General features: G+C 40.1%; 1 protein-coding gene across 1 annotated transcript in view; it reads right to left on the minus strand.

Moving 5' to 3' along the window:
- The window catches only part of LOC126150897 (leucine-rich repeat and calponin homology domain-containing protein-like), a 193,687-nt gene that overhangs the window by 60,117 nt on the left and 111,004 nt on the right, over window positions 1-22,566 (minus strand). Inside the window, exons 5-10 of the mRNA XM_049915906.1 lie at window positions 15,235-15,371; window positions 13,734-13,970; window positions 13,442-13,606; window positions 11,339-11,448; window positions 8,314-8,430; window positions 7,908-8,016 (exon numbers count right to left, since the gene is read on the minus strand). Of these exons, the coding sequence (XP_049771863.1) occupies window positions 7,908-8,016; window positions 8,314-8,430; window positions 11,339-11,448; window positions 13,442-13,606; window positions 13,734-13,970; window positions 15,235-15,371 (875 nt within the window). The remainder of the gene's footprint in view (window positions 1-7,907; window positions 8,017-8,313; window positions 8,431-11,338; window positions 11,449-13,441; window positions 13,607-13,733; window positions 13,971-15,234; window positions 15,372-22,566) is intronic.

A 22,566-nucleotide genomic window follows, 5' to 3' on the forward strand; every position in this document is an offset into this window, starting at 1 on the left:
GTTAGTCTGAACAGAGGACACAATTGAAAAAGCCTATGTTGCTGGATGTAATCCATGGCCTGATACAAGGCGAAAAGCTCAGCTGTAAATACTGAGGCATGTGTCGGAAGCTAATATCGAAAGACAAAGGTGCCAATGACAAAGGTACACCGACCCCACAGTCAGTCTGAGAGCCATCAGAGAATACAAAGGTACTATCACAAAGTTCCATGCAGAGGTCATGAAACTGAAGGCGATAGACCGAGGCTGGAGTAGTGTCATTAGGAGGCGAATGATGGCCAAGGTTAACATGGGCCGTTTCCCTAAGCCAAGATGGTGAAGGGCTCACACCCACTGGGAAAGGCGCAGGTGGTGTTAAGTTAAGCCGCTGTAGCAAATGTCGAAAGTGGACTTCAGGAGGTAACAGAAAAGAAGGATGAGCCCCATATTCACGATCAAACGAATCATCAAAGAAGGAGGCATACAATGCGTGGCCACGCATGGCAGACAAACGGCATGCATACCTGCTGAGGAGAAAGTCACAACGGTAGGATAGGGACAGTTCAACAGCTTCAGCATACAGACTCTCAACCGAGCTGGTGTAAAAGGCACCTGTAGCCAAATGGATGCCAAGATGGTGGATAGTGTTGAGACGGCGTAAGAGGGATGGGCATGCAGACACATAAATAAAGCATCCATAGTTGAATTTTGAACAGACAAGGGACTGGTAAAAATGGAGGAGGGTGGTTCGATTGGCACCCCAGGAAGTACCATTGAGGACATGTAGGACAGAGGAACAGTGTACAGCGGGCTGCCAGGTAAGACACATGGGAGGACCAAGGGAGTTTCCTATCGAGCATGAGCCCCAGGAATTTCACAGTTTCAATTAATGGAAGAGCAACAAGCCCAAGATGTAAAGATGGTGGGAGGAACCACTTGTGTCGCCAGAAATTCATAGACGGATTTGTCAGTGGAAAAGCAAAAGCCATTGTCAATGCTCCAGTAGTAAAGATGATCAAGACATCACTGAAGACGCCACTAAGTGAGACAGGTAAGTGGAGAACTGCAATAAATGGCAAAATCATCAACAAAAATGAAGCCAGAGATGCCTGGTGGGACACAGGCCATGATATGGTTAGTGGCGACAGCAAAGAGGACAACACTTAGTACAGAACCCTGAGCCACACCGTTTTCCTGGATAAAGGTGTCCAACAGGACAGAACCCACATGCACCCTGAAAACTCTATCTTTTAAAAATGCCTGGAGGAAACAGGGCTGGCGGCCATGGAAGCCCCAAGTGTAAAGAGTACGGAGGATACCAGTTCTCCAGCATGTGTCGTAGACTTTCTCCAAATCGAAAAACATGGCCACAGTCTGGGATTTCCGCAGAATACCATTCATGACAAAAGTGGACAAAGTAACAAGATGGTCGACTGCAGAATGCCGTGCTCGAAATCCACACTGTGCATTCGTCAGTAAATTGAGAGACTCGAGCCACCATACCAGCTGGGCATGAATCATATGTTCCATCACTCTGCAAACACCGCTGGTAAGAGAGATGGAGGACAGTAGCTAAAAGGAAGGTTTCTGTCCTTGCCAGGCTGAGGTACGGGCATGACGGTGGCTTCACACCAACGTCCAGGAAATGTGCCCACTGCCCAGATGCCATTGTACGCGTTAAGCAGAAAGTGCTTGCCCACAAGAGAATAGTGCTGCAAAATCTGAATGTGGATGGTGTCTGGCCCTGGGGCGGAGGATTGGGATGAACTGAGAGCATGATCGAGCTCCCTCATAGTAAAGGCGGCATTGTAGCACTCATGAATTGCAGAAGAGAAGGGTATTTCCCGAGCCTACTTCACTTGTTTCCAATGGAGGGAAGCAGGGTGATAGTGGGAAGAGCTCGAAACTTCAACAAAATGGTGGCCCAAGGTGTTGGAGACAGCTGATAATAACCGCTGCTGCTTTGGGGCCGGAAACTGGGGAATGGATATTGATCCCAGAAAACCACCTGAGGTTGGCCTATAAGTCAGAGGAAGGGGTGGAACTGTTAAAAGAACTAGTGAATGACAGCCAGCTAGCTCGTTTGTTACCCCAAAGAACGCGACAACACTTTGCACATATCTGTTTACAATGAATGCAGTTTTCCATCATAGGACGATAGTTAAAACCATAGAGAGTACGTCTCCATGTGCGAATTGCATCGCGGCATGCCTCAGACCACCAGGGATAGGGACATGATGCGTTAAAGAGGAAGTGCGAGGCATGGAACGTTCTGTAGCAGTAAGGATAATATTGGTGAGATAGTCCACCTGGTCATCACAACAAGGGAAATCTTGTTCTTCGAAGGTCACCAGGGAGGAGTAAAGCTGCCAGTCAGCCTTAGTAAGCTGCCATTTGGGTGTGCACGCGGATGGTGCCGGAGTCAGCAAACGGAGAGCCCATGGGAAATGGTTGTTCGAGTAGGTCTCAGAAAGAACAGACCACTCAAGACGATTGGAAAGCTGGGCAGTGCAAAAGGATAGGTCCAAAGGGGAATAGGTGTGCGAAGAGTCGGAAAGGAAAGTGGGTGCTCCCATGTTAAGGCAGAAGAGGTTAAATTGGTTAAGAAGGTCAGCCAAGAGGGCACCTCTCTGACAGGTCCTGGGAGAAACCCAAAGGGGATGATGCGCGTTAAAGTCACCCAGTAGCAAAAATGGGGAGTGTAGCTGCACAATAAGCTGAAGGAAGTCTGCCCTGGTGACATCGAATGACCAAGGGACATAAATGGTACAGAGGGAAAAAGTCAGGCAGGGAAGGAAAAGGTGAACGGCAACAGCTTGAAGACGAGTGGTCAGGGAGATTGGTTGATTATGGATGTCATCCTGTATGAGCAGCATGACACCCCCACAAGATGGAATGCCGACCTCAAGTGGAAGGTCAAAAAGGAATCAGTAAGTAATGTGAAAGCTCAAAGCAGTCATGAGGGCGCAATTTCATTTTCCGAAGGCAGAGTACAAGGGGATTGTGGGACCGAAGGCTGTGAACATTCCATTGGAGGACAGTCATGAGGAGGAAGAGATGTAGGGCTCCCAATTCAGTGGCCACAGAGTGACAGCCGGGCCGGTGTAGAGTCACTACTACAGGGCACAGAAGCAGGAGTATCCTGCTCCATGGGGTCCACAGAAGCATTGGCGCACTTCTTTGGTTGGTCGGTCAGTGGAGTCCAACGTTGAAAAACTGTTGGTGGTCTGCACCGGGGATACAGAGGCCGACCAGGCTAGGGTACCACATGGTGACACGATCGATGAGGACCTTTGAGTTGGCGAAGGGGAAGACCATTTGCCTTTTGTGGACTTCTTCGAGACCTTCCAGTTAAAGGAAGACTCAGGTGTTGTTTGGCTGGAAGGACAGAGGAAGTCTTCATGGGAGTACTCCTTCTGTCCTTTCCGGCCTACCGCTTGTGTAGCTGGTGGCTTAAACCCTTGAGGTGGGAGTTTGATGACTTTTTGCACAGCAGGGCAGTGGGATGGCAATGCTGCCTTGACAATGGGAAATTTCACAACCACAGAGGAGAATTTGGGGTCACATGCTGCATGGCCATGTCCTTCATGAAGCAAGGGGTAACAAGAACAGAACTATAGATACCAGACAAGAAAACGCAGGTTTTGGGACTAGCCAGTAACTTGCGAGCGACTGGGTAAGACACCATTTCCTTTACCTGGATCTTTTGAACAGCCCACTCATCAAGATACATGGGACAATCCCGAGAGGAGGCGGCACGGCTGCCATTGCAGTTGATACAGTGGGGAGAAGTAGCTGGACAATCGCCCTCGTGCACATCCCTACTACAGGTGGCACATTTGGCTGGGTGTCGACAAGATGTTCTAGTGTGGTTGGAACGATGACACTGGTAACGGCACATCAGGTTCAGAATGTTTGGCTGGATTGTGATAATTTCATAGCCTGCTATGAGCTTGGACGGAAGCACTTCTCTATCAAAGGTGAGAAAGAGAGTGCAGCTGAGCACTAAGGAGAAATCAACCTTTTTCAGTTCACAATGAACAGCAATGACACCCTGATCAGAGAGGTAAGATTAGATTTCAGCCTCGGTTAGACCGTCGAGTAGCCTGGTGTAAATTACACCAAAGGAAGAATCCAAAGTTCTATGGACCTTGACACGAACAGGGTAACCGTGGGGAAGTGAGGCAGCAAGTGGTAGTTGTGCTCGAGAATCACAAGCGTTCTCCAAAAGCAAAGTGCCATTCCGTAAACGAGAGTAGGATTTATTCCATAAACCAGAGCAGGATTTCACAGGGCCAGCAATTGCATCAACAACCTTCTGAATAATAAACGGATTTACCGTGGTGAAGGACTGACCGTCTTCCATACGTGAGACCATGACAAACTGGGGTGCAGTGGGAAGGGTCTTTGAATCATTAGCCTAATTACATTTATGTTTTGTAGAATTTGAGTGGGACGATGATTGACTTATCACAAGGAAATCCCCTTTGATTGTCAGCGTCTCCGAGGGCACACTCCTTTCAACTGGGGGCCGCCTTCACAAGGGAGCGCATCAGCCTTAGGTGATTGTTCATATCTCAGGTCACACCTCCCAAACACCTGACAAAGGGACTCGTCAGCAATTTGGGAAGGTTACAGCTCAGGCAATCACCTGGGTCTGGCTTGTACCAGGGGGTACGTGTGAACCCTATCTGTCAACCCGGGGCTGGGAATTATGCGTTACCCAGTCAACTGTTACGCGTCAGATGTGTGGGCCGGCCTTCAGTAGCGCACAGAGGGGAAGATGAAAAAAAGAGGATCCTCAAACGCCAAAGCGGAGGAATGAGAGGAGAAGAGAAACAAAGAAAGGAAAAGGGAGTGAATAACAAAGGAGGGACTGTTCATACATCAGCGACAGAATGCAGAATATTTCCAGTAACACCCCAAGACATGTTCCCCAAGGGAGGGGAAAAATAATAGCAAGAGGACAGACATGCAGAACGAAAGGGAAAAAATGCTGCAAAAGCTGGGGTCCCAAGGCAGCCAAGCATGAACCCACCAAAGAGTGGTGAGCCCCCTGGGGGAGTTGAAAATTGAGTTCAGCACCTCCGTTTTTGTTTTTCTTCTGTCAATTTTGATGCCCGTGTCAATGCAAGTGTCTGGACAGTATCTGCAGCTCACCTACATGTTAATGTCCCAGAGCTAATGTTTAAAGTTCTCCCTCGTTTGATCTGATAAATCAAAATCCACCTTGTGATCTGACATTACTTCCTCTAGTTTACTGAATGTGTCACCCTTTTTACTTGTAGTAGTTGCCCTTTTTACTTTGATAATTATTGTTGGTATAACTGTGTCATGGTTGTTAGTACCAGTTTCAATGTGGACATACTCAAAAAGGTCAGGTCTATTTGTTGCCACTACATCTAATATATTTTTGCCATAATTCATTTCCTCTCCTAAAGACCTATTCAAAAATGTATCACAGCGTACCGTTCACTGAAACACAACGTTATTAATTAAATAACACAATACTGATGTTGACACTCCCAGTGCTTAGTGCAGGTACTCGGGGTAATGGAACACATCCATGTGCTGATGTTAACAGAAAACAAATGTAAACATAAGTAGAATGCAAACCCGTCATTCTGTCAACCATTGAGTAGAATGTACACCAACGAAGAGAAGGTAGCAATGGTACTCATCTATGGGGAATGTAAGTTAGCAGGACAGTAATTGCAATACTGTTTTCTTTTGTAGGGGTACATTTAGTACAATAGTTTACTCCTTTTAAATACTGTTATGTAGAGTAGGCATACAGTAAAGGCTGTCATTCCTACAAACTGCATCAACATAACACAAGAACCCAACTTCCTGACAGATGTTTTCTCTTCTTGTTGCGATGCTTCAGGAAATAGAAGTTTCAACCCATGACAATGGAATCGTCATAACATTCACACAGACAAAGCTGCCAAATTTATTGTTCTTGCTTCCTTTGCTATGAATCCACACGTGAGCACACAACGGCTTGAACACAAGACTGGCACTCCTAAAACCAGTATACATCATATTCTTACACGTCACTGGTTCCATCCTTACTATGTACACCTGCATCAAGAATTGCATGGGAATGATTTCCAGGATTGTGTACCGTTCTGTCAATGGGCACAGCAACAAATCCTCACCAACCCAAACTTCTTCTCCAATGTTCTATTTATCGATGAATGTTCCTTCTCAAACAAAGAACAGGTAAATACAAGGAACATGCATTATTGGTCCAGCAACAACCCACGGTGGCTTAGACAGGTGGAACATCAGCGTCAATGGAGGGTTAATATCTGGTATGGGACGCTTGGTACTACAATTATTGGTCCTTATTTCATCAATTGTAGTCTAAACAGCACAGCGTATGCCAACTTCCGCAGACAAACTCTTCCTCCTCTTCTGGATGAAATGTCGCTAAGAACCAGAATGCTTATGTGGTGTCAACATGATGGATGTCCAGCACATAATGCCTTGTGTGCACATCGTGTTCTGGACTGAAAGTATCCTACCAGGTGAATTGTCAAGGAGGAACAGTTACTTGGCCTGCTAGGTCTCCCGATTTAAATCCTCTGGACTTTTTTCTTTGGTGATGCATTAAAGACGTCTACTGTGATATTCCAACTCCAAAGGACACGCAGGAACATATCATGCTTGCTTGTAATTCTCTTCAGCAGGCAACACTGGAAGCAGTAAATAATTCTTTCATTCAACTCCTAGGCACTGATACAGGAGAGTCAAAGTCAATTTTGTATAATATTTTTACTTGGTTTTCATTCGTTTTCTGACAATTCCAGCAAGTGGACGAGTTTGTGATCCCAGGCTCAAAGTCAATGTTGTGTTCTGTAATTAATAACATTGTTTTTCAGTGAATGGTACACTGTGGAAAATTTTTGAATAGGTCTTTAGGAAAAGAAATGAAATACCGAATAAATAAAACAGGGTGCCATTTAAAAAAGCCATACTGCTGTTCATATCTTTGTAAAAAAAAACAAAGCTTCAATGAAGGTAATCATGCTGATTGATGTCCCCCTGCTGGCTAAGGATCATTTGCTTGAAACATTTTGTAATTTGCATCTGGACAAACAGTTATTTAGGGTGGTCAAGATAAGAGAGAGTGTGTGTGTGTGTGTGTGTGTGTGTGTGTGTGTGTGTGTGTGAGAGAGAGAGAGAGAGAGAGAGAGAGAGAGAGAGAGAGAGAGAGAGAGAGAGAACTACCAAGTTTTCCCTTTCGTGTGTGCCTCTCAATGAGTCAATACTTTTGCTATTCAGTGATTGGTCTCCTTTACTTCTGAATGACATATGTTCCAAGTAGTTTTTGGAGAAAGCACTTAATCTTGTTTTTGAGGCTCTCTCGTCACACCCACCACTTACACAACTATAATCCAATTGACTGTTTGAGGATTTAAGCCTCCCCCAAGCTAACAGTATCACGACTGGGGGTACGTATGTATTGTTGAGCCAAGGTTTTCTGTTAACTTTGAATGGTGATGTATTGACTATTGAGACATCATCTGTAAATAATAATGATATTAATAATAATGACCAAAATGAATTAAATAAATGAAATGATGGCTATTGTTTTACTGAGTCTTTCACTCAAGGGCATAGTATGTATTATTGTGAGACTTCTTGAAATGTTAAAACTGTGCACCTGTCCCAGAACCCAAACCTGGGCTAATGCATTATGTGAGCAGTGCTGTTGCTGTATGAGCTCTCCATGTAGAAGAAGCTAAGTCGGTAAGGTCAGTGTCCACCTAAGGCAACTGTCCAGGTTTGAGCCCCAGGCCAGTCACAGTTTTATTCTGTGAGAAAGTTAAATTTTTACAGTTTACGGAATTTGTTCTGCTTATTCTTTTTCAAGACACTATTAATGTCCTGACAACAGGTCACATTAACTGTGTGCCAACCTGATTCATGTTGTTTAATGGCTGCAGCCCACCTTCTCCAGGAACACGTGGTCGATACACAGTCAGCCCATCCAGAGCTCGCTGTTGCCTGAGGGCTTCCTTGTATTCCCTGCAAATCAATGTCAAACAAGTTATTTCAGAAATATGAATAAAACTTATAAGATATAAATCCAAAGTGCGTTAATGCTAAAGAAGATACCATCTCAGCAAAACTTTTTATGTGGTTTCTGATGACACATTGATATAAATTACTGAATTACAAATTCTTAAATGCAGTCTGCAAGTTATTCCAAACAGGATACTACTGCATGTCCTACAAACCCGAAGTACATTAGTTAGTGACATGAAAAAGAGTATCATTACAAAACATTTGAAAGAGGATAAGAGGTTTCAGCACTATTCAGACCTGTATGTCTGTATGTGATCCAATGGCCGCTTGTCTTCAACTGCACCACTACCATTGACAATGACATCTGTGGATGGTGACTGGGCAGGACCATTTGTCACCGTTTTGTTAGTGCCACTGAAATCAAACTTCATACATTAGACTGATCAAATAGTATTGCAATGATAAAAACAAAAAGTTTACACACTGATTTTTAAGTGTATTTATTAAGAACTTCTAAAAATGTTGTAGAAGCTGAAATTCACACATCCATACATCAAGTATCTTAGCAGCAGAATTTACCTTCACTACCTTATTTGTATCTAAATATACCACATAGTTCTCACATTTTTGATGTGCTACCTACTTTTCTTAAGTTTTTGTATTAAGCTGTTAATAAATGAATAAAACATAAAACAAAGTAATTTTCAAATGGCATATGGTTGCACTGTATGCATTCACCATCACACTGTAAACCACAGCTGAATTCAAGCAGTGCAAAATAATAATAATAAAAAACAATTATCTTCCAATTAAGAAGTCTAATGCTTTATTACCCACCCAACAGTCATACATTGAGGAATGCATTTCAAAAACACACAGAAGATAAATTCTTGATGTACTTAATTGCTCACTGCAATGTTGTTTAATCTTGCTCCTATGAAACTCATGTTAAGATGTCTTCTACCTAAAATATTCACTACATTATTTCAATTCCCGCAAAGCCCATAGACAAGTGAAGCTAATTTATTTACAAGTTGATTATTCTACACAAATCTCTGTCTTTGGATTCTTCTGTGGCAGATTTATGGAAAATTTTAATATTTATCACTGAAAAATAATGGTGTGGATGTTCTATAATATTCTTTTAAGTCGCAGACTGTTATTATTCTTAAAAGCCAAATAAATAGTGTAGAATATCCACTCTTTTTGTTTTCATTGGCAAATGTAAAAATTTTGTTTTCTTGACACACACACACACACACACACACACACACACACACACACACACACACAGTCGTGGTATATATTTCTGAAGCTGCATGCTGCCACACATACGATGCTGCTGTATGATGTATTGCATTCTAGTGCCACTCAGACAACAAGAATTAAACAAACAGTGACATATATGCCATGCCATAACAAAAGCAATAGTAACTCTTTGTGGTACTGAATATATCCCACTTTATAGACAATGTACATAAGTCAGCTTTACTTTTTGTGAATTTGGCAGCTTTGTTTAAGTGACATGTTGATCACTAGTGTGGCCTTTGCTACTGGGAGAGCAAGTGAGTGTCATGGCTAAACTCGTTAGTATGAGAGAGTGTTATGTTGAATTAGTGACTGCTATAGACGTGGAGCGTGCGAGGTACTTATCTTGAGGTATTGTGCATATCAGTTTGTTAAGACCTTAACACTACATGTAATGCTATAAATCTTAGATGAGTAGCACTCAATCACAAGAGATTAACTCACTGACGTTCATCACAAATTTTTTCACTTATTCTGAAATCAGAAAGTTTGTGTAACAGCTACAGAAGGTGCAAGCAGTAGACTCGAAATGATCGTCCAATTTTCTTATGGTCAATGAAAATGTTGCTGTCTTTCTGCAGTATTGTTTCTGTGATTAGGGCAACAGGCTAATGGTTGATAGATAACATTCCACATCATGTTAAACTAATTATCCAGCTATTTTAAACAGTCAATACTTCACTACATAACGAGCTGTTACACACAAAAATAGGCATAAAGGTAGTGAAGTGGAGGGAATAGAAAAGAGTGAAAGCCCACCACCAAAATATCACTGAAATATCAGTTAAAGTGTTTGCAACTACTAGTTTAAAAATTAATAATAGTATGTATATAAAGTATGTTCTAATAATTAATGTCTTTTTCCAACATCAATGTCATCACATTTATACAATATACATCACCAGTTTAAATAAATGCCCAAAACAACATGCTTCTAAATTGTTGAATTATAACAAGTGAATACCATGTGACATACAGATCTAGTTCCAACTTTGCTATTGAAAAAAATGAAGTGTTTATGAGAAAATTTTGTATGTAAAGGTTGATTGATTATTTTGCTGCACACTGCATAAAAATAACATAATTCACAGTTGTATTATTAATGTCTTTGTGTAACACAGAAATACTGTGTGTGAAGTATCAATGTAAAAGCAACTCACAGAATGTTGTCATGAAGATACTGAGTCTTCTCAAATATTCTTGTATGTTTTAAATGTTCATATTATCATCTTATCATATAACGTGACTCATCACTTCATAATACAATTCTCATCATGACATATCATCACAAACTGAATTTCCAACACAATATCGTACAAATAACATTATGGGAACAAGACATCAAAATTACTGTCAGTAGAAAAAAAAGGAAAAAAGGAAGAAGACAATACAACTGCACGTGCAATATGTCAAAAGAAAGGAATTCTTACAAAGCAACAACAGCCATTACTTAAGAAACATCTAAGGTTAATAAAATGACTTAACAATGCCAGAAAACATTAAAGAAAAATGTACTAAGTTTCTGTGTAGGCTGAACATTTTCCAAGCTTTGAATGTCACTCTGTTTAATAGTAAGAAAACAGAACAGATAATAGATCACTGTGTATTAAATTAAAAGTTAGCAGTGTGCTCTAAATCTGCTCTATGTCAGTACAGGTATGACAATGAACTAATGGATGTAAGTGTCAACACAGTAGTAGTAACTTTCAGTATGTCAATAAAAAGTATAAAGGACAGAAAGGAATGAAGGAACATTTTACAGTAGCAATAAACAGACATCTTACAAATTATTATATGAAATGTATTATTAAAACATAAATAGATACAGAAATATGTAGTAATGCATGCGTAACAACAAACAGTGTGATACAAGAAGCAAACTACGTGCACAACATGATTAAATTGTTGAATATTCCAACTGCAGGAAATGGAACTGCAGCAACTACTACATTGAGACCACCACCATACTTCCATGCTGCCAGCTGCTCATTCATGCACTGCTGAAAATTCTTACCTCCCAGTCATTGGTTTTACATCATCTTTAGCAAGATTTTTGCCCTCTTCTTTATCACTCTGAACTTTGTCTGTCTTTCTCCTTTCTAATTCATCACAGACAGAAACATTCTGTGAAAAAAAGGCAGTTATTGGGTTACGGATATTGTTTTCACAGCACTTTCACATGAATAATTTTAAAAAATAGATGGTTTTTCCATATTATTGGTGGTGTACCAAAAATTTAAAAAAAAATCACTAAAAAAACTTCAACACAGATCAAGACCGTATGCTGGCTCTGGACTCTTGCCAGACTCTTGCCTTTTGCAAGTAATGCTCTTACTAACTGATAATGAGCTGGCCAGACATGTTTCATAGCTTTGGTCTACCAGCACTTCACTCATATTCTCCAACTGCGCTATTTTGTAGTATCAAACGTGTGAAAATTAAGATTTACAACAGAAATTTTTTTTATAAATGTCACAAAAATGATAAAGGAAAATGCTAATGAGGTACAGAGAAGGTTGGAGCTAGGAAAAAGCAGAAAAATGTAAGAAACTTGCACAAAGATTGAAACCCATGTAACCATTCAATGTAGAGAAATTTCTGATCTATGAAGGTTTAAACCACTGATACACTGCATGGTGCTGGACACTTTCAAGTTGAGAAGTTGATTACAGGATCTACGCACAGTGGCCAGAATATTTGCAGGTTTTATAGCTGGTGACACAAAAGCACTGAAAGCAAGGGACTTCATGGTGCTGCCATGCTGTGCTATTTTAAATCAAACATTGCAAATTAATATAGATAGATTGATCGTTTCTTCAAACACAACAAACACAATTACAAATCAAAACTCTAATTAGAAGAAGCACACAGGCCGGCCAGACAGTAATCAAGGAAATCCACCAGTTCTGTAACAGTACACAAGTTACCTCACTTTCTACATATTTACATCCACATCTACAATTTAAACCCATTGTTTAGAGCATGACAGGGAGTATTTTGCATTGTGCCACATATTAAGGCTTCTTACCATTCCATTTACATATGGAGTGCAAGAAGAATAATTGCTTAAATGGTGCTGTGCATGTTGAATCGGTTTAATCTCGTTTCCATCGCTCCTATGGTTTGATGTGTAGAAGTTCACAGTGTGTTCCTAGATTCATCACTTAATACTGGTTCTTAAAACTTTGTAAGAAGCTTTCCACTGGACAGTTTTTGCGTATCTTCAAGTATCTATAAGTTCCACTTTTCTAGAATATATGCAGCACTCGCCAATGGGTCAACCAAACTTGTGACCATTGGTGTTCCCCTTCTTTGTATTCATTGCACATCCTGTTTTAGTACTATAAGGCATGGGTCTCATACACTTCAGCAATATTCTAGGATGAGTCACACCTTCTCCATAAGTTGATTGATTTTTCACTGTATCTTACCAATGAAATGAAGTCTACTACCTACTTCAACCGAGCCTATGTGATCACTCCATTTAATATTCCTACAAATTCTTATTACCCCTAGATATCTATAGAAACTGACCAATTGCAGTTGCAACTGACTGACATTGCAGTCATAGGATACTACATTCTTTTTATTAAAAGAAATGCACAATTTTACATTTGTGAACATCTAAAGAAATTTGTCAGTCACTTTGAAATCTTACCAAGATCTGATTGAATGCTTGGGCAGAGGTACTTCTTTAAAGACAGTTGCATGATCTGCAAAAAATCTTAAGTTATTATTAAAATTCTTAATTCAAATTAGTCCTCTGCAAGCATTTCTCTAGTTTCTCTTACATTTTCTTTTTGTATCATATAATCAGTTCATGTTACCCTAAAATTATGAAAAATTATTTTGTGGATACCATTTCAATTTGCCTTTTTTGTTTCCAGGATAAAGAATACATTTTCAGCAGAAAAACAATTGTTTCTTCATTTTAAAACATTGCATTTCTCACCTGTCTCTCTCATTTTCGTAGGCAAAATAATTATCTAGTCCTCATTTAATGCCATGATAAGACGAGTACAACTTGTGTGTTTTTGCTCTGAGAATTACTACTATATTTATAACAACTTAATAAATGGACATTAAGTCAAGTGAGAAGCTCCTCATTAACACTAACCTTGCTGAATTCCTCCTCAAGATTGATGTTATCACCTGGGCTGATGGTAGAAGGCGTGGATGTACCACTACAGCTACCATTGGTATCACGGCGTTTTACAGGTATTGGAAGACTATCTGCGCGAGACCACAGGCCTTTACTTTTATCACACTCCTCCTCAACAATCTGAAACAAAAATTGATCAAATCAAAGTAACTAATGTATAAGCAATTTTAACTCCTTAAGATAAAAATGATTAGTAATTTTAAGGTTTTCATCCTAAAAGAAAGATCAACATTTTAACATTACTCACTATTTCCTGGGACCATCGTTTATCAGATCCTCCATCACTTGTGCTGTAGCCACTATCTACATTATAACGGCGTTGCCTTAAATCAGAAAATCCATTTGATAGGCGAGAATCTGACAAGTAGCCAACTTTTTGCTGCAACTTCCTGATATCGTCAGTCAGCAGGCCCTTTCTCTTATCACCTTTGTACGCTTGATTCTCTAGGTACTTAAATACATGTACACGGCCCCTCGTACACAACTGAAAAATATTTAGATAATTATAAAATTTCACTTTTCAAATTATGTAAACATATAACAGGATTTAATCTGTTAATGAATATGTAATGTGATACGTTAATAAAGTAACTGGAAACATTTCATAATAGCTGAAGATAATGAATGAATTGGTTTAAAAAAAATAAGGAAATGTTAAAATATGTTTGACTGCCTACTCTTCCAAATAGCATGCAGTTTATTAAAATATTAGCAAAAACAAAATGGTTCCTGCTGCAAAACAAGTATGATTAAACACACCCCGAGCTCACGATTCATCATTCTTGATTTCAGAAACAGTTACCTTATTATTACATATTCATCTCAAGTAACTACTATAGATTAAAGTAAATCCTTGTGAAAAATGAATCAGTAAGCTACTAACCTCTATCTGTTCAATTTATGCGTGCATTCAATTACATTATGAGTTGAAGAGCTAAAAAAGTGGCAAACCATAATGGAAACAAATTGAATATGCACCCAGAAATATTACTCTGGAAGAGCAGATGAAAACAGTTCACATTTTTCTTTATTGCAAATGTACCTGTAGATATATTGAAGTAGAACTTCGCAAGTTTTCTTGATGTAGATACATTAGCAGCCTTAGAGTATTACACCATATAATTCAAATTTTTATTTGCTTCTCATACTTTGCATTTCAGAATCTAATTATAAGCTTGATGGTAGTTTTTTCACATCATATGGAGCAGTTTTCAATACATGGCATGGCAGCTAATAAGCTGAAGGTATGGCAACTTATGAAAAGAGCACTTGTTTTTACTTTTCTTCCTGTGTTATGTTTGTAAACAACACAGCTTCCAATAAAATTAAATATTTGTGGAGGTAAAGTAACTCGAAACAAGCCTTATGAACACTGAGCTCACTATTCAGCATCCTTGATTTGAGAAACAGTTATTGTATTATTACATATTTATCTAAAGTGGCTATTAGGAATTAAAATAAATCATTGTGGAAACTGAATCAGTAGGCCACCAAGCTCTAACTGTTCAATTTTTATGTGTATTCAATTACACGATGAAGAGCTTAATGTTTAACATAAACAATGGTCTCATTTTATGTGTTTCTTCTGATTTATCCTTCCCATTATGTGTTCTCACTCAAACAAATTGCTTTCATTAATTTAATCTAATGTATTTATACACTTATCTTCTATTGCATAGTTCCTTTTTGACAAGAAAATGAATTATATAACTTTAAATATATGTAAAAAGGAATTTATGGAAACTTACATATGCAGGTGGTGAAATCAAAGGGTTATGGGTAAGAATCAATTCAACTAATGTTGTCATGAAGCGAAGCTCTGCTGGTAATGTTGAGATTCTGTTTTCGCTTAAATTTAATCGTTCCAGATTGAGATTTGTCAAACCTAGAATAAATCATATATATTTTATGTGCTGACCTCCAAAAAACATGATTTAAATGACTATTCACTTTACAGTACTTATTGAGATATCAGTGATAACAAAATTATGCATAGAAGAAAGCAATTACTGAACTAAATTATAGAGCACAAAATGTTAATGCTGAAACAACTACTGGCTAAAATTAAATATGACAAATGAATTTTCTGCTTAGCAACTGCAACAAATACATGAATATGAGGTAATCACAAATTTGCAAGTTTTCAGAACGCACATACTATAAATAAATTGAACAACTAGTTTTCACATTGTAGAAACAAAAGTTATTATTCATTTTGTAAGCAATTCTGCACAGTAACAGTAGAAATTAAGTTGTTTTTAAAATTACTTTCTACCATCTGCTGGTTCCTTATCTATGCTACTATGTAAAGATAAGACAATGTTGAACATTGTTACCAAAAATCTCAAAAAGTTTTCAATTGATTTATTACATCAGGGCATTTAAACAATTAGACAAATATGGTTTTCCTAACAAATATTATTTCTACTTATCCAGAGTGTCCCAGGAGGAATGGTCGCTATTCAGTGATACAACAGGAACAATCATTCAAAGCAAAAATGACTCAAATATGGGCAATAAAGGGCATACAATAATGCAATTTTTTGTCTTTGCTCTTTTACTGAAGAAGTGCTCATAGTTCTTGAGTTACGCATTTTAAAGCCCGTGTTTACTTGAATTTTTTGCTTTGAATCATCATTCCTGCCACATCCCTGAATACTGATCACTCCTCCATCAGCATAATGTGCTTTTTTTTTTCTTTCTTTGCTACAGTCAGTTTTAACAGGAAATAGGAAAGTTGTATTTATGTCTTAATGGCTTACGATTAGAATATTACTATGGAAAATGAATCATCTGAAACTCTGTAATCCTACCCATTTGCCATGTGAAATACTATCATTGAGGCTACTTTCCTTAAAGATCCAGCAGCTGGGGAGGTCTCTCTAATTCCCTGCATACCTACGATCCCAACCAATTACCCATTCATTTTAAGCAACTTCAATCCCCAATCCAGGTTTCGTTTGCAAAAACAATTATCAAGGCCAAGGTCAGAGAGAGAGGGCAGGAGGGAGAAGAGAAGATGGATGGGTCAGGGGAATGCAATGGACAAGAAGAGGGGGAAGGGGAGGGGGAGGAGGGGGAAATGGGCACAGAAAGCAAACAGGAGGACATGAGGACCTACATCAAATTCCCATTCATATTTAGTTATTGTAACAGGTTCCCAGGTAAACAATAAAGACAGATCAACCCAACCATCATTCAAATGTGGCAGGCACTCCACTTCAAAGGCAACACAGTATTAGTCAGTCTAGTTGTCATTTAGGAATATGAACAGAGTCAATGTGACACAACAATGTTTGGAACATTGTTTCTATGTGCTGCTGCATAGCCAATGCGCATCTGGTATAGATTAAGGGAGCATTGTACCTGATCAACTGCTGCCCATCACTGGATTATGGCAGTATACCATAGTCTTACTGTGTCCATTTTGGTTATGTTTGGAGATATAAGCTTCATGTGTGATTGTTTTAGTGCTGATTCAGTATGAAGTGGTCAAGATCTGTACCTACAGATTGGAAAATTGCGCAGGTCGCACCAGTGTTTAAGAAGGGTAGTAGGAGTAATCCATCGAACTACAGACCTATATCATTGACGTCGGTTTGCAGTAGGGTTTTGGAGCATATACTGTATTCAAACATTATAAATCACCTCGAAGGGAACGATCTATTGATACGTAATCAGCATGGTTTCAGAAAACATCGTTCTTGTGCAACGCAGCTAGCTCTTTATTCGCACGAAGTAATGGCCGCTATCGACAGGGGATCTCAAGTTGATTCCGTATTTCTAGATTCCCGGAAAGCTTTTGACACCGTTCCTCACAAGCGACTTCTAATCAAGCTGCGGGCCTATGGGGTATTGTCTCAGTTGTGCGACTGGATTCGTGATTTCCTGTCAGGAAGGTCTCAGTTTGAAGTAATAGACGGCAAATCATCGAGTAAAACTGAAGTGATATCAGGTGTTCCCCAGGGAAGCGTCCTGGGACCTCTGCTGTTCCTGATCTATATAAATGACCTGGGTGACAATCTGAGCAGTTGTCTTAGGTTGTTTGCAGATGATGCTGTAATTTACCGTCTAGTAAGGTCATCCGAAGACCAGTATCAGTTGCAAAGCGATTTAGGAAATATTGCTGTATGGTGTGGCAGGTGGCAGTTGACGCTAAATAACGAAAAGTGTGAGGTGATCGACATGAGTTCCAAAAGAAATCCGTTGGAATTTGATTACTTGATAAATAGTACAATTCTCAAGGCTGCCAATTCAACTAAGTACCTGGGTGTTAAAATTACGAACAACTTCAGTTGGAAAGACCACATACATAATATTGTGGGGAAGGCAAGCCAAAGGTTGCGTTTTATTGGCAGGACACTTAGAAGATGCAACAAGTCTACTAAAGAGACAGCTTACACTACACTCGTTCGTCCTCTGTTAGAATATTGCTGCACGGTGTGGGATCCTTACCAGGTGGGATTGACGGAGGACATCGAAAGGGTGCAAAAAAGGGCAGCTCGTTTTGTATTATCACGTAGTAGGGGAGAGAGTGTTGCAGATATGATACGCGAATTGGGATGGAAGTCTTTACAGCAAAGACGTTTTTCGTCGCAGCGAGATCTATTTACGAAATTTCAGTCACCAACTTTCTCTTCTGAATGTGAAAATATTTTGTTGAGCCCAACCTACATAGGTAGGAATGATCATCAAAATAAAATAAGAGAAATCAGAGCTCTAACAGAAAGGTTTAGGTGCTCATTTTTCCCGTGCGCTGTTCGGTAGTGGAATGGTAGAGAGATAGTATGATTGTGGTTCGGCGAACCCTCTGCCAAGCACTTAAATGTGAATTGCAGAGTAGTCATGTAGATGTAGATGTAGATGGGAGCATTTCAGGCAACTGGCCTCATTAGAAGAGGAAGAAAATGGAGAAATTGCTCTCTATAAAAATACTAAATTAAAGCAAGATTCCTTCCTGAAAACTGCTCTTTTCAACACCAACAACAGCAACATTTAATACAATGTTAGATCACTAGTGACACAGACATGAGAGAAACAAAGCAGAAGAGATTAAGTTGTTAGCAAAGGAGCAAAATCACTTTTATTTCTAACATTGTGGTTGATTAGTTGAAGAGCATGTATCAAAGGAAATGAGACATGTGACAGATGTGAGACACATACAAGAAGGCACATTAATCAATGTTTTCTGATCTTTATTTTAATTCTGTGCTATATTATAAGAATAAACTGTGCTTATTTTTCCACATTAAAAGTCCATGAAGCATAATGAAATGAAATTTACCTGCAAACTTGTTACAATGAGACAAAAGATGATTCAGTTTTTTTCAAGAATGAATAAGACTCATTAATTGACACTATTACATTATAGATTATAATTCATTAAAATAAAATGTATATTTTAAAGTAATTTATCTTATTGGATCACCTTTACATACTCCATTAGTCCTTCAACCATAGTTCTACATACTAACTGTTCTATTAGAGGGGCAACTAGTTTTAAAATGTAGAATAAATATTGAGTGTTCTGAAATGAATATTATGTAGTGACAAAATAAAAAATAACAGCATATCTCAGGCAGATGCAGAACGGTTCAGTTCTGGTGTGCTAACATCAAAGGAATTGCATTTCCACCTACATTCATGTAATGGCAATCTTTCTGTTATCTTTCTATTGATGGACGATTTTTCACTTTCTGCAGTTTGTGGGTTTTCTCTGTGGACTCCTGAACCACATCAGATTTGTGTTCAATATCAGGTTCTGTCAGCCTCTACTCTGCTGCCTTCAGCTGAAGAGAAAGTTTTCAGTTGGTAGCCAGGTGACATGCTCATCTGCCTCAGGCAATCAACCAAAGAATACATAGCTTGCAATTTTCTGGAATTCTTTGGCACTTTTGAGAGCCTTTATGGGACCTTAACCTCAAAAATTAGTTCAAATATTTGGAAATTTATATTTGTGAAAATATAAATAATTTTAATAAATTGGTTTTGCAGGAGAGAGGGGTGGGGGTGTGGGGAGGGGGAGAGGGGCACAAGTGGGTCCTGACCCACATGAAAGTGGCACACCTCAACTGTCAACCCCCACACACCTCCACAGGGCTGATAACTGGTTTCGGGTTCACTGTGTTTTCTTTCCTGGAATTTCTGATGTTCTTTGATGCACATGGTCAAACTACCATGTTTGTCAAAATTTTAAAAAGTAAGGGATGATGTCAAAGCAAATTTGCAGAGTGTCCAGTGTTACAAATACTGGTGCAAGCACACCTGCCTTTTGTGGCATACTGATGTCTGGTAAACACTTATATTACATTTCAATGTGGTTACATTAGCGTGATTTCAGCGTGTGTCTTTCTGTTTTCATGTTTAGTTAATGACATGCTGTCAACACAGTATAATCTTCACACAGAACTCTGTAGTGCAGTTTGTTGCAATGAATTAGCTGATGTATTAGCTTATGACCAACAACTGTAAGGAAGAGGAGGAGCCATACTGTAAAGTGCTTCATTGTCCTTGATTGCAATAATTAAACAAAATGGAATGTAAAAGCTTTAAAATTTACCATGTAATTCATGTTAAGCAAATGTTCACATCTCATCTAACTGTCGAAGGAAGTTTTCGTCTGTCTCCATCATCTGTTGTAACATTATTTAGTTTTCTATTTTCATATTGAAAAGAATTGTCTTTCAATAATTTTTACTAACAAATTATTTTAAAAGTAGGCAAGTCATCATCAAGATTTACCACTCGAAGTACCTTCATATCAGAAGAAAAATGCATGTAGCTTCAAGAGTACAACACTATTTATAGTAACGTCAGACTTTCCTAACACATACACTCCTGGAAATGGAAAAAAGAACACATTGACACCGGTGTGTCAGACCCACCATACTTGATCCGGACACTGCGAGAGGGCTGTACAAGCAATGATCACACGCACGGCACAGCGGACACACCAGGAACAGCGGTGTTGACCGTCGAATGGCGCTAGCTGTGCCGCATTTGTGCACCGCCGTCGTCAGTGTCAGCCAGTTTGCCGTGGCATACGGAGCTCCATAGCAGTCTTTAACACTGGTAGCATGCCGCGACAGCGTGGACGTGAACCGTATGTGCAGTTGACGGACTTTGAGCGAGGGCGTATAGTGGGCATGCGGGAGGCCGGGTGGACGTACCGCCGAATTGCTCAACACGTGGGGCGTGAGGTCTCCACAGTACATCGATGTTGTCGCTAGTGGTCGGCGGAAGGTGCACGTGCCCGTCGACCTGGGACCGGACCGCAGCGACGCACGGATGCACGCCAAGACCGTAGGATCCTACGCAGTGCCGTAGGGGACCTCACCGCCACTTCCCAGCAAATTAGGGACACTGTTGCTCCTGGGGTATCGGCGAGGACCATTCGCAACCGTCTCCATGAAGCTGGGCTACGGTCCCGCACACCGTTAGGCCGTCTTCCGCTCACGCCCCAACATCGTGCAGCCCGCCTCCAGTGGTGTCGTGACAGGCGTGAATGGAGGGACGAATGGAGATGTGTCGTCTTCAGCGATGAGAGTCGCTTCTGCCTTGGTGCCAATGATGGTCATATGCGTGTTTGGCGCCGTGCAGGTGAGCGCCACAATCAGGACTGCATACGACCGAGGCACACAGGGCCAACACCCGGCATCATGGTGTGGGGAGCATCTCCTACACTGGCCGTACACCACTGGTGATCGTCGAGGGGACACTGAATAGTGCACGGTACATCCAAACCGTCATCGAACCCATCGTTCTACCATTCCTAGACCGGCAAGGGAACTTGCTGTTCCAACAGGACAATGCACGTCCGCATGTATCCCGTGCCACCCAACGTGCTCTAGAAGGTGTAAGTCAACTACCCTGGCCAGCAAGATCTCCGGATCTGTCCCCCATTGAGCATGTTTGGGACTGGATGAAGCGTCGTCTCACGCGGTCTGCACGTCCAGCACGAACGCTGGTCCAACTGAGGCGCCAGGTGGAAATGGCATGGCAAGCCGTTCCACAGGACTACATCCAGCATCTCTACGATCGTCTCCATGGGAGAATAGCAGCCTGCATTGCTGCGAAAGGTGGATATACACTGTACTAGTGCCGACATTGTGCATGCTCTGTTGCCTGTGTCTATGTGCCTGTGGTTCTGTCAGTGTGATCATATGATGTATCTGACCCCAGGAATGTGTCAATAAAGTTCCCCTTCCTGGGACAATGAATTCACGGTGTTCTTATTTCAATTTCCAGGAGTGTATAATTGTAATCTTCTCATCTTGCCGAGTGTAGACAGTTTCACACACCTAATAAACTTGAAGCAAAAATTCTGCTGAACTTGGGTGCTATGTGCCTTATCAGAAGCAATAGATCTTTTTTATAAAAACTTGTTGAAGACATCAAGCATAATCTGTTCGTTCATGCCTTATAACAATTATCTGCACCAGTGTTTCACTATAGAACATGAAGCAACCTCACACCTTTACACAGCGCATATGAATGACAAGACCACATGATCATGTCTGAAGGGAGGACAAAGAGAGTAACTATCCCATGAGATATAAAACATAGGTTAAACATTTAATCACTATGAATGCTTCTAATGTTCTAATATGCCTCACTGGGTCATTCATGCTAGAGAAACAAGACATAACTAATATATACTGTAAGTAGAACATACTTCCAGTGCCATTACATCTGGTGTGGGCACACTGCACCTGACTACCAATTAAAGAGTGTTGGATTGATGCATGGCATGTGGAAATGGGACATTATTTACTGCACATACAGTTAGCAACAGAAGTTTTTTTAGAGGATTCTTATTTAATTTTGGCATTAAATTAAAATTAATAAATACTAGAGATTCACAAGAAGATACAAACAGTGAAGCATTTAAGAAACATTTCAGTTATGTTCTACCACAACAGGATCCCTCCAGCATTATAATTATGGGCAACGCTTTATATCATAGTGTCAAGGTAGAACTCACACCATGAAAATCTTTGAGAAAGCAAGATATTACGAATGGGTGCTAGACTACGGAGCCAAAATATGTCACACTATAATTAGGCTTGCATTAATTAACC

The sequence above is a fragment of the Schistocerca cancellata genome, chromosome 2 (assembly GCF_023864275.1).
Source record: "Schistocerca cancellata isolate TAMUIC-IGC-003103 chromosome 2, iqSchCanc2.1, whole genome shotgun sequence".
NCBI classification, from domain to species: Eukaryota; Metazoa; Arthropoda; class Insecta; order Orthoptera; family Acrididae; genus Schistocerca; species Schistocerca cancellata.